Source organism: Falco punctatus, assembly GCF_963210335.1.
Source record: "Falco punctatus genome assembly, chromosome: 14".
NCBI classification, from domain to species: Eukaryota; Metazoa; Chordata; class Aves; order Falconiformes; family Falconidae; genus Falco; species Falco punctatus.
In genome coordinates, this window is record NC_137594.1 from 20,967,867 (window position 1) to 20,984,599 (window position 16,733).

At 47.9% G+C, this 16,733-nt stretch overlaps 1 protein-coding gene across 1 annotated transcript; it reads left to right on the forward strand.

Moving 5' to 3' along the window:
- Window positions 1-702: 702 nt before the first annotated feature.
- On the forward strand, window positions 703-13,144 carry B3GNT9 (UDP-GlcNAc:betaGal beta-1,3-N-acetylglucosaminyltransferase 9). The gene is made up of 3 exons (XM_080411150.1): window positions 703-1,268; window positions 8,700-8,742; window positions 9,664-13,144. The coding sequence occupies exon 3, from the start codon at window positions 9,728-9,730 to the stop codon at window positions 10,973-10,975; it is 1,248 nt and encodes a 415-aa protein (XP_080267276.1). The 5' UTR covers window positions 703-1,268; window positions 8,700-8,742; window positions 9,664-9,727; the 3' UTR covers window positions 10,976-13,144.
- Window positions 13,145-16,733: the final 3,589 nt, after the last annotated feature.

Consider the following 16,733-nt stretch of genomic DNA (forward strand, 5'->3'; position numbering starts at 1 on the left):
AAAAAAACATCAAAAAAGCACAGACACTGCCAAACCCCCACATTTTTACATTATGTTTAAAAAAAAACCAGTTGGGCTTTTGTGAAAACAGAGTAGATCAAAACCTGCTTTTATGACGCGTTCACTGTAAATGAAAAAAATTTGCATGCTAAAGGGGCCGTGGTCTAAGCACTCTCCAGCCCCTTGGCCTCTGTTAGAGGAATAAGGGTTGTCATTTCCATGGCAGAGACGAAGAAACAGCCACAGAGATGGGAAACATTTTGGCTGTCGTCAGCTGGCAGGTTGGTAGCGATGGCGATTTAGATTTGGCTCCGAATAAAAATGTTTTGCTTTGAAGTAATTCAAATTAAATGGAAAAGAAATGGGTGGAGGTTTTTGGTTTGGTTTTTCTTTTTGTGCAGTGTTTTGGGAGGGACCCTCACATCTGTCTTCAACCTCCGCACTGCTCAGCTCCTGCCTCCTCCCAGCGTTTCCCTATTAGAAAAAATAAAAAAAACCAACCCCCAAGTGGATTTTCCTTCTGAACTGAATCCAACCTCAGTTTCTGATTTTAAGTTTTTGCAGAGGTAAAGTAAATAATCACAAGGGGATAAAAAAAAAAAAAAAAGCCAAATTGTGGAGGGGGTGGGGGGGAAGAAAAATCAGTGCATTTCCTATTGAAAAAAAGTTACAGAAAAAAAAAAAACCACAAAAAAAAAACCCAAAAAAACTTTTTGTGTTGGTTATTTTTAACCGGTAAAACAGCAGCAGTGATGGAAGCCCCCAGCCTGGCTTTACATTCGATCCCTCAGCACCCCCGTTCCTGCCCTGTCGTGCGGGGTGCGGATGACGGCGTGCATCCCGAGCCGGGGAGCTGCTGGATGCGGGGCTGTGCGGCGCTGGAGGCCATCTGCGCTCCCCAGCCTGCCGATCACGTGTCAGCCGCTTGGACGCGGACCCAGCTCCTTCCCCTGGTGCGGTTGCTCCTTCCAGCACGCTACAGCGAGCGAGCGGGTGCGAGGAGGGAGCCCGGCGTCCCGTCTCGCACCCCGCCGGCACAGGCAGCCCTCCCGGTAGGCACACGAGAGTGGCGGAGCTTTGCTGGCTTTCGGCATAAAAACGGTCCAAAGCGCAGGAGAGCGAGTGCTGCTCTGCTCGGCGAGGATTTCCTCGGTTTCGCTGAAAGGCTGAGGAATGTCTCACACTAACGACATCCAGATGTGCCTACTTGGCAGCCCGCTGCCGAGACATTACCGACGGGACACAGGATCAGCGCTATCAAATGGGCTGTAAGTATCTATTATGGATGTTTGATCAGGGTGGGTTGGGGAGAGTTATGCAGCAAGCAGCGTGCACTGGAGACCGTCCCTGCGCTTTCCTGCTCCCCCAGCCCGCGGCTTTTCTTTTTGCTTTGTTGCTGTTGCAACGTTGCTACATGCGGCAGCCCGAGCTGCGATGGTTAATCTGCGGCAGGGCCAGCTGCAGGCTCTGAACATGCCACCACCAGCCCTGCTCTGTCAGCTTCACACTTGGCTTCCCCAAGAACTTTCTTGGGGTGTTTTAGGTTGTTTTTACAGAAGAAAGTTTGGGGCTTCTTTAGACAGTGCCTCCAGGGCTCTGAGGCTGGGTTTGCTCCCAACCACGGACACGTTCCAGCGGTGGCATGTTACATTTACAAGCCATTCCTCGGCGGTGAAAGGACATGAATCCTCTCCCATGTTACACTATTGTGTGCTTTGAGAAAACACAGGAATTTTCAAGCCCCCTTGCGTTGCAAAGAGAGAAAGAAAAAAGCGCAGTCCCAGTGAAACGGGCAGTTACCAATCACTTTTTTTTTAAACAGCTTTTGGGCAGATTCTGATAAACTCACGCATTGGGTATCATCTTGAAATTCATGGGGCAAGACAGCACGTACTCCCTCTCCCGTTTGCGTCTGGGTGTAACGATGCATCCATGCTAGTTGCACTGTGATCGTTGGGTTTGGGGGCACATCGGGCACATTATTTATCGAATCAGAAGAGGGCCTCGGAGCTGAAGAGGCAGTGAGTGCTGCAGCTTGGGGGAGACTGGGAAAGGACAGTGGCTGTTTCCACGGGGTTGTTTCTTACCCCTTCACAAGCCTGCAAGGCTTTATTCGCCTCCTGGGGCCAGGGGAAACGAACATTTTTAAGAGGTAGGGCAGGTTCTTGCTTGGCGGCTCCAGGAGGGGCCCCCTCCCCCAAGCACTCACGGTGCGTGTGGAGCTGCTGCGCTCTCCATAATTCTGAAAATCAGATCACCTACGGGCAAGACCACATCTGGATTTAGGAAGACACCTCCTGAGGCAGCTGCTAAGCCTGCAGAAGATAATCGCGTGTTACCTTCTCCTACCTTGCAGGCAGCTGGCCGCTCATGTTAGAGACGCGGAGCTGTGCTTCGGCGGCGCTGCAGTTTCCCCTGGCCCCTGGCAGCAGCACCATCCTGCACAGGCACTGCCCCACGGCACGTCCTGCCCATAAGGGCCAGGAAAGCATCTTGTGCTGCTTAAATGCAGCAGAGCTGTGGTCCCCAAACAGTGCCACGTGTACGTCAGTGACTTACCACTGGGTCAGCAGGACAACGGGAGGAGTGGTGCAGGTGTCCAGCATTGCCCGGAGGTGCCGTGGGGACGGACAGCCGTGCAGGCAGCCAGTGCTGCCCAGCATCACCGGGGCGCCTGTGCGCAGCTGTCACTGCCTCCTGGCGCAGTACCAAGCAATTCCCCGCTGAGGATGCTCCAAGTTCCTTCCCGGGACCCCTGTATGTGAAGTGCAAGCAGACATCCTAGCATCCACCTCCAGCCTTCGCACAGCAGCTCTGCCATTTCTCTGCGCTGAAGTTTGTGCGCTCCATAAAAGCTTTGCTGACTGGGGTGAAGCTAAAAGGAAGCACCGCAGCAGCCATCTGCAAGCAGGGGTCTGACATGACTGGCATTGCGAAGGCGAGGTTGGCAGCGCCAGCAGGAGAGACTGTCGGAACATGGGACCAGCCAGCTGAGAAGCTGGTGAAACCCCGCGTTTCAGAACTGGGGCAAGCAGAGAGATAAATAAGGCACCCTGTCCTGTAACAGCACAGAACTCACCCATCTGTTTGTGCTGGCCTGAAAAGCGGCTCCAACAGGAAAGTTGGAAATGGTCTTTGGAGCGGGGCCTGCATTTTTGTAACCTGCTTGTGCTGTGTTTCAACCAGCAGAGCTTTTGCCTCCAGGTGCTGCAATGCAAGTATCAGCAGTGGTGACACTGGGCCGGTGACACTGTGCATGGGGCCGGAGGGCTGCTGTGACAGTGGCACCGGCCAGCGGCGCCCAAGCAGCACCGTGAGCCTCTGCCCCTCTGCATGGTGCTCGTTTGGTTCTGCCTCAAAATCCCAACTCCTGGAAAAGCTCTCTTAAGACTTTCAGCTAATTAAATCCTAATGCCTATTCTCAGTTTGTTTATAGAACTCAAAACTTCTAAGCAGCTGAATGAGATGGGCTCTTCTTTCTGGCAAGGCTGCTTAGCAATTGTCTTGATTACTTCATTTTTCTAGGGCTTTGCTAGCCAATGTGCCGAAGGGTGTATCTTGATATTTCAGCCTGCCCTGTCCTCTAGTCAAGAAGATCAAATCATTCAGCATCAATTTGTAAACCCACAGCTCCAGATGATACCACTTCACAAACACGCTGTAACGCAGAGAGGAGCTGGTGGGCACCAAAGCCACCTGAGGCATCAACTCTGATGAGGTTATTGACTTTGCCTGGAGGTGGAAGAGACCAGAAAAAAACCCTCAGAAACAAATAAAACCAAAAAAGAAACCATGCAGGAATAAAACTCCTTACATGACACCCAAACATAGAAAAGGAAAAGGGCTTCTTCCCCTGCTCCACCACACAGAACTATTTTTCCCCTTCAAACCCGCCAACATCTGCTCAAACTATTAAACGCAAGTTGTTTCATGCATGCTTCTGTATGTGGGGCAGAACAAACCTGGTGCTGGAAGCTGACGCATTTCCCTGTGGCTACCCCAAAGAGTCCAGACACCCACGCGATGCCAAATGAAGACAAGGTTTTGCCTGCACAAGACTCACGCCAAGATAACGCACCCGAGAGCGTGAAGCCTTTCCCTTAGCGCTCTACTTTGGGCGGCTGCACAAGGCAAGAGAAGGACGGCAGCGCGACGCGGCTGAGGGTGCAAAACAAGCGATCCCCTTGCAAACCAGCGCACTGCGTGTGGCCGCGTGTTTGGCAACGTTTTTAAATTAAACTGGTGCGGACACAGAAGTCAAACGCTCTGCTGGCCCTCGGGGGCAGGGACCAAGCCAAGGTCGCAAGGCAGATGTCGTCGGCAGAGCTCCAGGCGGTGCTGAGCACTCGCTGCCAGCACCCTGCTCTGGTGGGGCACCGCTAACCTGCGCCCACCTATTGCCCACAGTGCGGCTGCGGGGCAGGCACCGGGTGCCGCCTTGTGCTTGTTGCTGGTGGGTTCTTGAATGGCATCAGGAGGAGGAGGCAAAGGAACAGCAGCACAAGGTGAGGAGGGGCCTGGGAGCTTGATTTGCTCTGGCTGAGTGAATCAGGGTGGAAAAAGAGTTAGGAACAAGGTGGGAGAGGGACATGGGTGTGGACCTCCCCGCTGCAGGCCAGAGACTGGGTCTCAGCTTCCAGCACTGAATGTTACAACTCAACTTTGTCCTGAAATGTGTTCGACCAACATGAAATGAAAACAAATACTCCAAACTTCAAGCATTGACTCCAAGCACCCCCACCACCCAGAACTTTCCAAGTGCCCCTCAGGACTGCAAAAAACTCATTGATCCCATCAGTACTGGATCCCCAACATTTGCTTTAGCTTATTTTACAGAGAAACAGATAAAAGACACCTCCATCAGCAACCACAACCATATTGCACAGCTACACTGTATGTGGCCACTCCATTACCCGACCTGAACCTACCAGCGGCAGCTCCAGGGGCTGGAAGAGCTTCGTGTGCAGCAGGTTTCTCCAGAGACAACCCACAGCCGTGTTTGGTGGGGAGGGATGCTTCTGCAGGCTGAGCTGGGATGAGCGTGCAGCACAGCTGGTTGCTGTATTTTGTACCCTTTTGCTCAATATACCACATTTTCAGCTTGCCTCGCTATCTCAGCCGCTTTTTCCGAGGCTGGCTGGGATGAATAACCACCCCTCAAGGCACAAAGCAACATGCCAGAATCACCAAGGCTTCCTGACTGAATTCGGGGCCAGGATCCAGAGGCTTTTTCCCAGCTGGGCCCATGTGAGCAGAAATGCCAAGCGATGGAGACGTGATGACCGCTGCACAAGGAGGAAGCTTCCAGGAGGAGCTCAAGGCTTCACGTCATTCAGCTGGGAATGAAGGACTAGCAACTGGGTTTTTTTAAGTCGTCATTTAACAGCTTTTCTTGCAGCACTTCTTGGCTGCATTTCAGAATCTTCTTCTCAAACAAATGAAAACCAGGCAGAGGTGCGGGCCCTCTGCCCGAGCGTGCAACAGCACAGGTCAGATTCCCTGCCTGGAAGCTCACCAGGGTGCCGAGCTCCAGCCACTTCCAGTTCTCAAGCACTTTGTTGCCTCTCTGGCCACGCAGGCTGTGGTCCCCTCGGTCCTTCCAGCACGCTCCCTACATAGGGGCTTCCTCTCGCTGCCACCTCACGGCTGTGGGACCTTTCAGCCTCTTCCTACAGCCCAGCTCAGCCCTCAGCCATCGCTGGTGCCTGCAGCCCAGCACGCGACACCCCCGCCCTGCCCCAGGACCCCCTTCTCCCACTGCTGGGGCAAACTGCACTGGCCCATTCAAACCTGCTTCAGCTGGACACAAGATCCTTACTGTAGCCATCCCTGGGCAGCCAACACGAAGGGCAACTGCCTTTTTTTTCCAGGCTTGGAGGACATGGGAGGCAGCCCTGGCAATTAAGCCGGCATTCCCCAAGGCAGAGAGTGATGCAGCAGTTTTATAACCCCAGCTCCGTTCCACAAGCTGGATGGAGATCCACCACAGCGATGTATGACGTGGAGCCATGTCCGCCTTGTATGTGGACACGCAGCGAGATGCTGTGCTGACAAATGCTCTGGGGTGCGCACATCTCTTTTGTTTGGCATCCAGTATTTTCTGCTCACTTTCATAGCCCTGTAATTTTATTTTTTTTCCCCTGGTGTCAAGGTGGATGAATAATCTTTTTGGCTTTAGGACACAGTGGAGTGTCTGCCAGAATCATCAATCCCTCTGAATTCAAGAACAGGACAGCTTTTCCCACACTGACATCCATAGATAGAGCTCACACCTTACAATAACCGAGGGCATTTCCTTCAAATTAAGGAAATATCTAACAAAGACTGGAAAATCCACATAATTTGATCAAGGAATCACTTCAAGGGCTGGCAGCTTCTTTTGAAAATGAGATGTCTATATTCAGCACTGAACTGTTTTATTTCAGCATGGAAATCGCTATTTCAGATTCTTTCTTTCAATAAATGAAAACACAGAAGAAAATCTGGGCTATCAGCCCAGGCTTGTATCAATTCAGGGTTTTTCTTGGCTTTTCTAAGGGCACTTATTGCCAGATTCTGAGATGCTGGCAGGATAAATCTGTGAGCCATGGAAATTACGAGTTCCATGACACACACATTTTATTCCAAACCTTCTCTGATAAAATTAAACACAGGAAAGAGCCAGGACTTTCATCCAGCTCCTTAATTACCATCTGGAGCCTGGCAGCTGAAATAAGATCAAACTTTTGCATAGAAAAAGAAAAAAAAAGATTGTCATTACAGCGGGGAAAGAGATGAGACTTTACAAAGAGCAAACATCCCAACGCTGTCAGGATCTGTCCCACCAGGGGCTGCACATCTCCCACTCACTTCGGAGGCTGCGTGCACAGACCTACATAGCCACTCAATAAAGCTAATTCTGTCACAACAGAAGGAGAAAAAATGCCTCCGTTTTAGTTCTTATGAGCTTTTTGAGACAAGGTCCCTATTTTAGGTATCTCAATAGCACCCAGCAAAAATTCTTGGTCGTGATGGGCAGAAGAGGGACAGATAATTTCTCTGTAGTGGATCCAGTTCAGTGGCATGTCCTGGGTGTAGCAGGACCATCCCTTCATAACCCTGGAACTTCTGCAAAAATACTGGAGGCAACATGAGCAAAAGCTTGCTGGCAAGCACGTCTTGACAGATAAAGGATGATTTAGCACAAAATTGAAACACAGCAGGTTGCTGCAGAGCACGGCAATCAGGACGTGGCAAGGGTAATTGGGACACGACAGACAAAAGACTCAAACTAACACCCTATATGTGTTAGAAGGAACTGTTTCAGGAGGCTGAGAACAGTTATGAGCCAAGTCATGGGGCAGAAAGAACATAAAACTCAGCTTATGATGATTATAAGCATTTTAACAACAATTTATGAGATATCAGAGAAAACTCTACAACCTTGCTATTAATATCAAAGCTACGCAAGTTAAAACATCTGCCTAGCCTAGGAGAGAAATGAAAGGTACCGCAAAAAAAAAAAAAAAACAAAAACAAAAAAACCCAAAAAAACAAACAACTCCTTACTAAGGAAAGGTAAAAACACTTACAAAGGGTGGAGGAGCCAGGACTTGCAGCTTCCTACACAATTTATTCCTGCAGTTCACTTTTTTCAGCACTGTTCGCCTGTGGAGCGCACGGATGGATGTTCAGCCTCCAGGCGGCAGCCACTTACGGATTCAAACATTTGATGGATCTGATGGGGCAGCGAGGTGCTTGGTAAGAAGGCGGCTGGGGCACAGCCAGGCAGCTTTTGGATATGGTCTCAGTTCACCCAAGACAGACAGACAGACAGACAGCTGTAGTACCTTCAAAGGGCGCTTCTGCTCACACGGCACAGGCAAGCTAGAGCTGTAAATTGGCTACGACCGTAAAACGTCATCAGCGAAAAAAACATCAGATGTGTAATATACTTCCGTGCACTTGTGGGCAAATTTTTGGGTGGAGTTGAACTTTTAGAAGCCCGCTCCTTGCTAAGGACTGTAGGGATTATGACTGCCACCTGCCTTCTCCAGGAGCACCGGTGGGTCCCCTCGGTGCCACTCGGGTGCATGCTGCTGCGGGGAACAGCAGGGCTGCTGACACGAGCAAGGTCGTAAAAAGATTAGTCAGGATGAGTTTGGTACAATGCTCTGGTTATGTTGAGAAAGGAATGTACTCTGAATAATTGGAAAATGTTCCACTGACGATGTTAAAGTAAAGGAACGTACTCTGAATAATTAGAAAAAATTCAGTGGGCACCTGAAGGAGATAAGGAGACCTGTGAGCCAGGAAATCGTTGAACAAAAAGTTGAAAGGTTTACTCCACCTAGATCCCACCTATTATGAATAGAATGATTAGATGTCAAAATCAAATGAGTATGTTTGTAAAGATGTTGTAACCTCTCATGAGAACTGTATAATACCCAACTTTTCACTGAGAACTTCGGAGCTAGTTTGTCCGGTGCGAACCAGCTAGCTCCCCAACAGTTGCAAAATATATAATTTTGCTGCTTAAAGACAAAATTAATCTCTGAGCAGTTACTCTGTGCCGTTTTGGCATCACTGCACGTACAGCGGCAGCCAGGACCTACCTTCGCTGCAGCTACAGACACTTGACCAGCTCTTTCCCTGAACCACGATGACGTGCCACTTTCTGCCTTCTTACTACTCTTTTTTGTTTGTTTGTTTGCTTGCAGTTGAAGAACTGATTGAATGAGACAGAAGATCTCCAGGAAAAGCGTAAGTGAGGAATCAAATCTGCTATTTCAAAAGGCAGCTTCATCTTTCACATGCGGGTAAAATGTTCCCAGGCACTACCTTGCTTCTGCATATCGGGATTTATTTGCCCACCTTGTGCTTCTGCATATCGGGATTTATTTGCCCACCTTGTGCTTCTGCATATCAGGATTTATTTGCCCACCTCTTGCTTACCGGTCAGGGTGATTTGGCAGAAGCAAAACACCCGTGGCCCTTTCCAACCTCATTAATGGAAGTTATTTATAGTGGTTTAATATTTTTTAAAGATTATTGGCAGCAAAAAGGCCCTATGTGCATTCGAGAATATGCCCGATGTATTCATTCTGAAGGCACAGATCGTGGTTCGTTTGTGAGAGCTGGCACTGCATGCGGGGAAACGCCAGTGCCACTCTGATGCCGAGAAGTCTGCCCTCCAGCAGCCAGCTCTGCACCTTGCTGTTTCGATTCAAAAAGAGTAAAACCAGCAAGAAACAGTTACTAAGAAAAAAAAAAAAAAAAAAAAAAGGAAAAAAATATCTCATTATTTCTGGAAGAATGGCATTGTTCGTCATTTCCCACCTTGTTTTTCCCAAAGCAGTGAGATCTCTGCAATGGCAAAACGTGTTTGGCAGAGCAGGACGCGGGAGGCAGGGCTGATTTCACGGGGCGCTTCAGCAGTGGTTTTCAGAAGGATGGATGCCTGCTTGGTGACTTAACTAACCAACTGACAGAGCCAGAGCCCTAGGATCAGCATTAGGTTTGCAGCCCCTGTGCCTTTTAGCAAGTTCTTTCACGTGTCTCGGTGTTTCTACGAGTAAAACGCGCTTTGCTGCTAGTTTTTTACATGGCGTTTCAGGTAGTCTCGTCTGCATGCTTCAAAGCTGCCGAATCCTCATTGCTGACGCGCTGTACGTTTATTTACAGATGGACATTGGTGCCAGGCAGCTCAAACACAGCTTTTAACAGTGCCAGAAACACCACAGAGACAATGAGAGTTCGTCTCAAAGGGGATGCGATCTGTACCCTCCTCCTGCTGGTAGCGCTTTGCTCTTTACTCTACTCCCAGCTGGAACATTTAGTCCCAGTAGGAAACAAGGAGCCGACACAGAAGAAGCCTTCAGGAACATCAAAAATATTCTCTGACGCCAGAGCATCTTGGAGACTGATGCCAGCAGAGGCAACGGTACCCAGACCCCCAGTAACTCCTACCATTAGACGAACAGAAGTGGCCAACAAGAAGGTCCAGACTACAACTGCACCCCCGTTGACTGATTCTGCCTTCAACTTCAAGCGTTACCTTCTAAACAAGGACAACAGGAACTTCAATATCCTCATTAACCAGCCCAAGAAATGCAGGAAAATACCTGGAGGTCCCTTTCTGCTCATCGCGATCAAATCAGTAGTTGAAGACTTTGACAGACGTGAGATTGTCCGGAAGACTTGGGGCAGGGAGGGTTTGGTGAATGGGGAGCAGATCCAGCGAGTGTTCCTCCTGGGAACACCAAAGAACAGGACAGTGCTGGCGACATGGGAGACCCTGGTCCACCAGGAGAGTCAGGCATACCGGGACATTTTACTCTGGGATTTCATGGACACTTTCTTCAACCTGACCCTGAAGGAGATCCACTTCCTGAACTGGGCAGCTGAATTCTGCCACAATGTGAAATTTATTTTTAAAGGTGACGCTGATGTTTTTGTCAACGTCGAGAACATTGTTGACTTCCTTGAGAGACACGACCCCACTGAGGACCTCTTTGTTGGGGACATCATCTACAACGCCCGCCCTATCCGTGTCCAAAAAAGCAAATACTATATCCCAGAGACCATGTACGGGCTGAGCATCTACCCAGCCTACGCAGGGGGAGGGGGGTTTTTGCTGTCCAGCCGTACCATGAGGAAGCTCTCTAGGGCTTGCAGAGAGGTAGAACTCTTCCCCATCGATGACGTCTTTTTGGGCATGTGCTTACAGAGAATCAACCTCAAACCCGTTCTGCACGAAGGATTCAAGACCTTTGGCATTGTCAAGCCTTCTGCTGCCCCACACCTACAGACGTTTGACCCCTGTTTTTACAAAGATCTCATGGTAGTTCACAGTCTGAAAGTTGCCGAGATCTGGCTAATGTGGAACCTGCTCCACAGCCCACATCTTTCCTGTACTCAGAAGAAGCAAGTGAAGAAGCCTTTCCAATGGAAAAAGAAAGCTCAACCAACCACACAGGCATCACCCCTCGGATAACGCAGGCAGACAGACGCAGATACGCAGAGCAACCAGCTGAGAAAGGGAACCTGGAATGGTTGCAACCAACCAACCAGACTTTAGAAGTATTTTAGCACATCTTATTTACAATGTTAAGAAAAGATGACAAACTGTTGCAGGAATTTGCCACAATTCCACATTTGCACACACACCCCCGTGCAGGTCTTTCTCCATTAGTGAGTCCAAATAATTGTAACAGTATCTTTAATTTATTATTATTTATTAGAATTCTAGTAGTGCTTAGTGGGCCAATGTCTAAAAGCACATTGCAAAATGCAGTCCTTGGAGATTTTTCAGCATTGCTGGAAATGTGAGAAATGAAAGAAGATAGAGGGTAAGAGAGAACACCATGGAGCACAGGGATCGCTGTCAACTTATTACCTTGACTCAGGCTCATTGAGACATGACCAAGCTACACAGTAACTAGAGTAAAAAAAATCAAGTCACCTTAGTTTACGCTCAAATCAAATCACTGCTGCCTGGTTGGCTTTCTGTAAGCCTCATAAGAAAAGAAGAACGACTACATGGGGTCCTACACGTTACAGATAGGGTGGGCTACAAGAAAACTGGATGCTGAGGCTGGCGTGGCTGGTTAAGCAAGACACGCGAGTAGGTTACTGGGAAGGGGCAGACTTCCAAAGGGCCTTTAAAGAAAGGACAAGAAGGACTTTGAGTTGATCCCTCTGAAGTTTGATTTTTCATTATTCGTAGCAACTCCTCAGTTCAAGTATCTGCTTCATTGACACACTCAGGACTCAGAGGACCAGGTTTTGGCACTTCCACGAACTCAGGCTCTCCATACTATGGTGACATGGACTCAGCGAAGACTCAACATCATCCAACGGTATCTGATCTCTCTCACAGTCTAATCCAGATCTTCAGAAGGTTCACAGCTGGAGACATCCTTTGGCCTTCACTTGTGAGGATAAAAGCACACGGAGCTGCTACTTGCATCACATTTGGGAGCTTCTTTAAAACCAAAGGAAAACTTGTCAATGGCCTGGGCTGGTTTCTGTAGGCCTCAGTGCTCTTGCCTGGCGTACAGTCAGCTGCAAAGAGCAGCCAAGACTCTTCACATTGCTGCAGGTGTCATGTGAAGGCAGAAAGTAGTCTTCAGACAGAAAGGGCTTCAGAGTAAAAGCCGTTCTAGATTTATTGCAAGAAAGCAAAACCACACAGCCATCTTTCTGCTGGGCTTTCCAAGTTTCAGTCAGCCTGTAGCTTCAAGAGTATTTTAAGCAACAGACAAGAACACTGGATTGCTTAGTTTTTCAAAGAATAGTCAATACTTCGAAGCTTTCGGGTTTTTTCCAGCAGATTACCTTAACAGAACATCCTTTTCTTGGACATCAAAGAGGGAGTAAATTCCTCTAAATCAGGGTTAAAAAGCTATGAAATCCACAGGGCAAAGAGCCTGAGTTCACCTGATACTATGTTTGCTACTTCTTTTGCAATTTTTTCCCCCTCAACAAAACTCCTCTCCATCAGAGAACCCCCAATGCCATCCCTCTTCAGGAGGGCACATACAGCTCCAAAAAGGAACTACAATCAGTCATAAAAGTCCAGGAAACTGCTTTGCCTTGAACAGAGCCTGCGGAGCATCTGCATTTCATAGCTGGGTATAACCCTCCTGCCACCCAGCAGCAGACCAGGCTTGGTACTCACATTAACTATGCACAACACAGAGGAAAGCAAGCTGGTAATAGCTGTTGGTGGGCTGTTAATACCAGTCTTACGTGTTATCTTCATCGTAAGGGTTTATGCCTTACGATAATGTATTTCCCAGGAAAGGTCAGCTAGAAATCAAGAAATTTCTGTTTTATTTCCATATATATATAAATATATATAAAGAAATTTCTATTTTATTTCCATATATATATGGAGAAATCAAGGGACCACATGTTGATTTGGGATATTTTCAGCAACGCAATCCTGACATACAAAATGCTCACGTGGGCTTTCCAAGGAGCTCTGTCGGGTGTGGAAATAAGCCAGAGCCTCGCTGGTGGAAGCCAGCCAGCCACGTCCCCGTCTGCTAACATGTGTGACATGTATTTATGAGCTTGTACAGAAATGTATTACGTGTGATTAGTTTACAGTTTGGGAAATTATTTATACCATAATTAAAAGCCAGCATGCAGACATGCCTCCAGTTGTCAGAGTGAGTCTGTCAAGTTCACCTGCACACGCGTTGTAAGACTAACACCAGAGGTATTTTTCATGGAGACAGCAACATGAACAATACATTTTTGTTATTTGGGATAACTTGCGCTGAATCTTTCCTTATGTCAGACTTAATTTAATGGTAACGACAGAAAAATAAACGCGACTTACCCTATGATGTCCCACAAGGCAGGCAGACAGGCGCAGCAGCCCTTACCAAGATCTTGCTTTTGAGCTTGGGGACGCACAGATTGGCTTCTCCCTCCAGGATGTCTTCAGTTCTGCAATCTACCCACAACGTGGCATTAATGAGTGCATTTTGTCCCAGATCAAAGTTGTTCAAACACCCACCTGGGCTAGCACATACCCCAATAGCTGGCAGAAACAGAACTAGAGCAAACACATCACTCTGTTGTCTCAAGTCTATGGAATAGCGCACTTACCGCTCCCTACAACTACCTTGAAGGAGGTTGTAGCAAGGTAACAAGTGATGAGAAGAAACAGCCTTAAGTTGCACCAGGGGAGATTTAGATTGGATATTAGGAAAAATTTCCTCACTGAAAGGGTTGTCAAGCACTGGCACAGGCTGCCCAGGGAAGCAGCCGAGTCACCATCCCTGGAGGTATTTAAAAGATGTGTAGATGCTCAGGGACATGGTTTAGTGGTGGGCTTGGCAGTTCTGGGTTAACAGTTGGACTTGGTAATCTTAAAGATCTTTTCCAGCCTAAATGATTCCGATTTCTTTTATCTGATGAATGCTAAACCTAGTATCTATTAATGACACATTTGCTTTAGTTCTCCAGCCTCTGCGCACAGCGCATTTGACCTGTAAACTTTTAAAAGTTTACATTTACTTCTGCAGTTGAGCTGGAAGTTCACAGACCCCATACGTGAGCGTATAGCACTGGGGACATGCTGGAGGGCAGCGCTGTCCTCCCTGCGGTTTATTAAGTTCTACTTGCTGCTACAGCAGGCAAAAAGCCTTTAACTGCACCCAAGCTGGAGAATGTTTCCTGAAAGATGGGGGTCTTTTCAGGAAAATGCTAAACCCCGAGGTGCGTATGAGAACTGGCAGGAAGAACCCTCTGCAGGCCTTTTTGTGCAGCTCAGAAAACCAAAACTATCCGTTCCAGAATGACATTCTGAGCGGCCTTTATTAACTGGCCAATTCAACGCACCAGTTGGAGTTTTGCTACAAAGCCTTGCTGGCAACTTTTTTCACGACTAACCCATGATGAGAAAAGAAAACATAAAAACACCCTAAGTGGGTTTCACCAGTAGCAAGGAAAGCAAGCAGACTTCCTTGAGACAGACAAACATCTGAAGCTAATACAGTACAGTAGGGTTTATTGAATCTCAGGGATCCACACACAGTCGGATTTTGTTCCTACTGTACGTAAGTAGCCGCATTTGGTCACTGTAATGAGCAGAGCTGGCTTGAAGCTCACATTCAGCACCTCCAAACGCATCTCTGAACACATAAAACCGGTAGCGAATGCCAAGATCCATCATTCAGTCAGGCCACTGCTGACTTAGACACCGTAAAAAAGAAAGGCAGAGATGGCTCTGAAGCAGCCGAGTATTCAAATACCGTGCTTCCCGCCTGCAGTTTAATTATTCACCTTCCTACCGCAGGTTCTCGGAAGCAAATCCCAACTGCAAAAATCAAACAGTACAAAAAAAAAAAAAAAATCAAATGGCTCTGAGAATCCTCACTAAATATCAGCACTGAGAACATTTCCCCCGGAGAGCACTGACAGACCACCAGGCTGGCGGGGTGCAAGCCCCCCCCCCCAGCCCAGTTTGAAGAAGTGCTGACCCCCCAAGCTGTACCCCTCAGCTGGAGTTGTAGGTCCCAGCAGCCCTGAAAATGAGCCCACGTTTCCTTAACGATGCTACTAACTCGACTGATGCTTGTCAAAACCAGTTTAAACCCAACTTTTCATGATTCTTTAGGCTTATGGCCAGTAAGGAAACCATACTGGGCAATGGGAGTTCATCCAAGTCCCTTCAGAGTAAACAGTTCCCCCACCAGTCTTGACCAGCCAAACGCCCTCTCCCCAGTTCACCCAAACCCAGCTCACCGGTCTCTCCCTCCCCTCCCCAGTCTGCCCACTGACAAGCCCAGTGCTGAGCCCAGGGAATAACATAAAATCACACAGGTCCGTGGGGACTGCTTTGTCTCCGGGGGGGGCTGACTGAGCTGGGTGAGAATAAAGGCATGATATTAAGACAAATCCTCTCTCTGGGCATAGAAACAGAAGAAAAGGGTGAAATAATCTTAGTAGCCTCCACGCTCGGGGATGCAACAGGGCTACGCAGCGAGGAGCACGGTAAACTCGGGATTTCAGGGCTTCAGTTCTCCTGTGAGGGAGCAGCGGAGGTGAAAAGGGGGGACGGTGATTCAAGCTGTTTTGATTACTTGGTTGATTAGACTGCACATTGCATCATCACGCCCGGGGATTTTTTTGTGATTGGTATTTAAACTAAATGTCTCTTCGAAGGATATTAATACCGGAACGAAACGTACGCATGAAGCGGAGTATGTAGCGTAGGTGTGAAACATTAAGGCACTTCAAACCAGCTTTCCAAAATTGCAATATGCAGTACTTCAAAGTGACCACACTAGGAACATTTCTTTTTCATACCCTAATTCATTCCTCTTTAAAAGGGTCACATTAAATCATTACACAAAAAAATTTTAATCTTTCTTACACCACGGTAGATGGCCCTGCCTGCCGACTCCAGCTTACCTTTCCTGCTGCTCCAAGCAGTGCGTTTCCAGATCATGAAAATGAATGTTTTTGCCTGCTGGAAAAATACACGTGCCCAAAAATAAAACAAAAGCCTTGGATATAAGGTTTGGCAGATAAAACGTTTAAACAATGACTTTATTAGTCACACACAGAGGTTAGAGAATATGCTGTTCGAGTTCCACCTGCGCCCTCCAAGTGGCACATACGTTCCCTGCAGAAGCAAATCCCCTCGTAGGTGCAGTTTTCACTCAGTGAACTGGTTATTCCCTGGCCTTGAACAAAGCCCCCTTCTTCATTAACTGCTGATCCTATTTTAATGCTTAAGAGTTACATCCTCAGGAAGCTCCGTTTTTAATTTCCCCCTGTTACGCTTCGACCTTACCTTATCTCTGAAACATCCTGGGCCATACCTGACGTGAAAAGAACCAACCAGAACGAATTTGTATTGTAACTCCCCCTGCACACATGATGTATTTATTTGGCTACATGTGCTGCGTGAGGTTACATCTGACAGGCTCGGCCAGAAAAAGAGTGCTTTGTGCTCTTAATCAAGATAAAGGAAGTACAATTTCAAAAAAAAAAAGAAGTGTTTATGGGGCAAAAGTTGACACGGAACAATTGTATCTGCAAAGCCAGCATAAAATAATGCTGTTTGCATCATGACCCTAAGAATTACTCTGAACTCAAAGCCCTATGAACCACAACCGGCCCACGTGAAATCCTGCCGTATCAGACATCTCAGTCCTTTGTCCAAATACTCTGAAGCAAGCAAACAGCTACAGCTTGGACATACTATTTCTTTCAAAGTAAGAGACACA